The sequence below is a fragment of the Morone saxatilis genome, unplaced genomic scaffold (genome assembly GCF_004916995.1).
Source record: "Morone saxatilis isolate NCDOM2014 unplaced genomic scaffold, NCSU_SB_2.0 Contig14, whole genome shotgun sequence".
In the NCBI taxonomy this organism is placed as follows: domain Eukaryota; kingdom Metazoa; phylum Chordata; class Actinopteri; family Moronidae; genus Morone; species Morone saxatilis.
The window spans coordinates 1,228,346-1,229,782 of NW_023339696.1; the positions used below are offsets into that span (position 1 = coordinate 1,228,346).

General features: G+C 39.7%; 1 protein-coding gene across 1 annotated transcript in view; it reads left to right on the top strand.

Moving 5' to 3' along the window:
• Positions 1–1,437, top strand: part of LOC118322524 (phosphoribosyl pyrophosphate synthase-associated protein 2) — an 11,488-nt gene that overhangs the window by 1,476 nt on the left and 8,575 nt on the right. Inside the window, exon 2 of the mRNA XM_035654228.1 lies at positions 451–611. Within this exon, the coding sequence (XP_035510121.1) occupies positions 529–611 (83 nt within the window). The 5' untranslated portion in view covers positions 451–528. The remainder of the gene's footprint in view (positions 1–450; positions 612–1,437) is intronic.

Genomic DNA, 1,437 nt, shown 5'->3' on the forward strand with positions numbered 1-1,437 from the left:
ATTTCTTAAAAGGAGTGGGAACCCCGAAGGAGGAAAGCCATCCATTCTCCTCCAAGATTTGATAGAGGCAGACAATATGTGGGGTATGGGGATACAGAACCCTGTCCATTGCAAATAACATAAAGCTTTTTCAAAGATTGAAAAGCTTTCTGATTTATGCTCAGTTGAAAACGATATGGCTGCAATAGTGTATGGTAACATTATGTTGTCCTTGGATGTAAAAGGAGAAGTTCATGAATGACTTTTTGCCTGGTCAAGCTTTCAGACAGAGGTTGCTTTAAAGAACACAATGCTGCAGTTGGTGCTTGTTTGTAACTTCAACAGAGTTTCCTTACAATATACTTTTAGATTACATTAAATAACAAGTTTAGACTGTTCCTCGTCTGGTTGAGTTCCCAGAGTTGACACATTGATTTTGAAGGAAGTAACCCCCCCCCCCCTTGTCTGCAGGAAGGGCTCAGCGCAGCGTGGGTGCCCAGGGATCCACTGCCTGAGTGCGGGGAGAGCAGCGGCCGACACCCCAGCGACATGAACCACACCAAGGGCGGCCTGGTCATCTTCACTGCCAACTCCCACCCCTCCAGCCGCGAGCTTGGCAAGAGGATTGCAGAGTGAGTACAGAGGCATGGATGATGTATTAAAAACATGCATAACATGGACATAATGTAGGCAGTAATGCAGGTATATAAGTCTTTGTGGCAAATAAAGAGAAGTGGCTTTTGCAGCTGTTGATTGTATGAGAGATTACATGCTTTTCAATTTTGTCAAGTTTGTATGTGCTGTGTGATCTGAATTGCTGGTTATGCATGCTTCAACACAACACATATAGTGGTTACAGTAATGTAAAATATCACCAGAGCTAGCACTCAAAAGCATGGCGAAGCTTCACAAAAGATGATACAGTAAAATGTAATCACTTTACAAAACCTTTTTCCAGCAAGCGAATTATCTCATTTACAATGACAGTATTTCCTGCAGCTTGGTATCAGTGCCAACTAAATGTCTGCATGGCTCAGTAGAAGATATTTCTATATTTCTTTTTCTTGATTTGACCTTTTATCCAGAACCAAATGAAAATATTCAGTCATTTTGTAATAACTGAGCATGGCTAAATCTGCTTATTTTCTCAAATAATTTGCCAAGAATCACCGTCAAAGTAAAGTAAGTTATCTTGTGCACTTACAACTTTCACAGATCACAAATCATTTTAAAGGATTACTGTAAGACCTACGAGAACCTCCAGTTTTGGAGAGATGTTATGGTGTTTCCATTTACAGGATTGCTTTGAATTCTGCTCTCTGTGCTTCTTAAACAAGACAAATGACAAATGAAAAGCATAATGTGCAGGTATTTGTGCTGGAAACATATTCTAATGACACATATGTAGTACATATTTATACATACACACATACAAAAATAACTTTTTCTCATATCTGC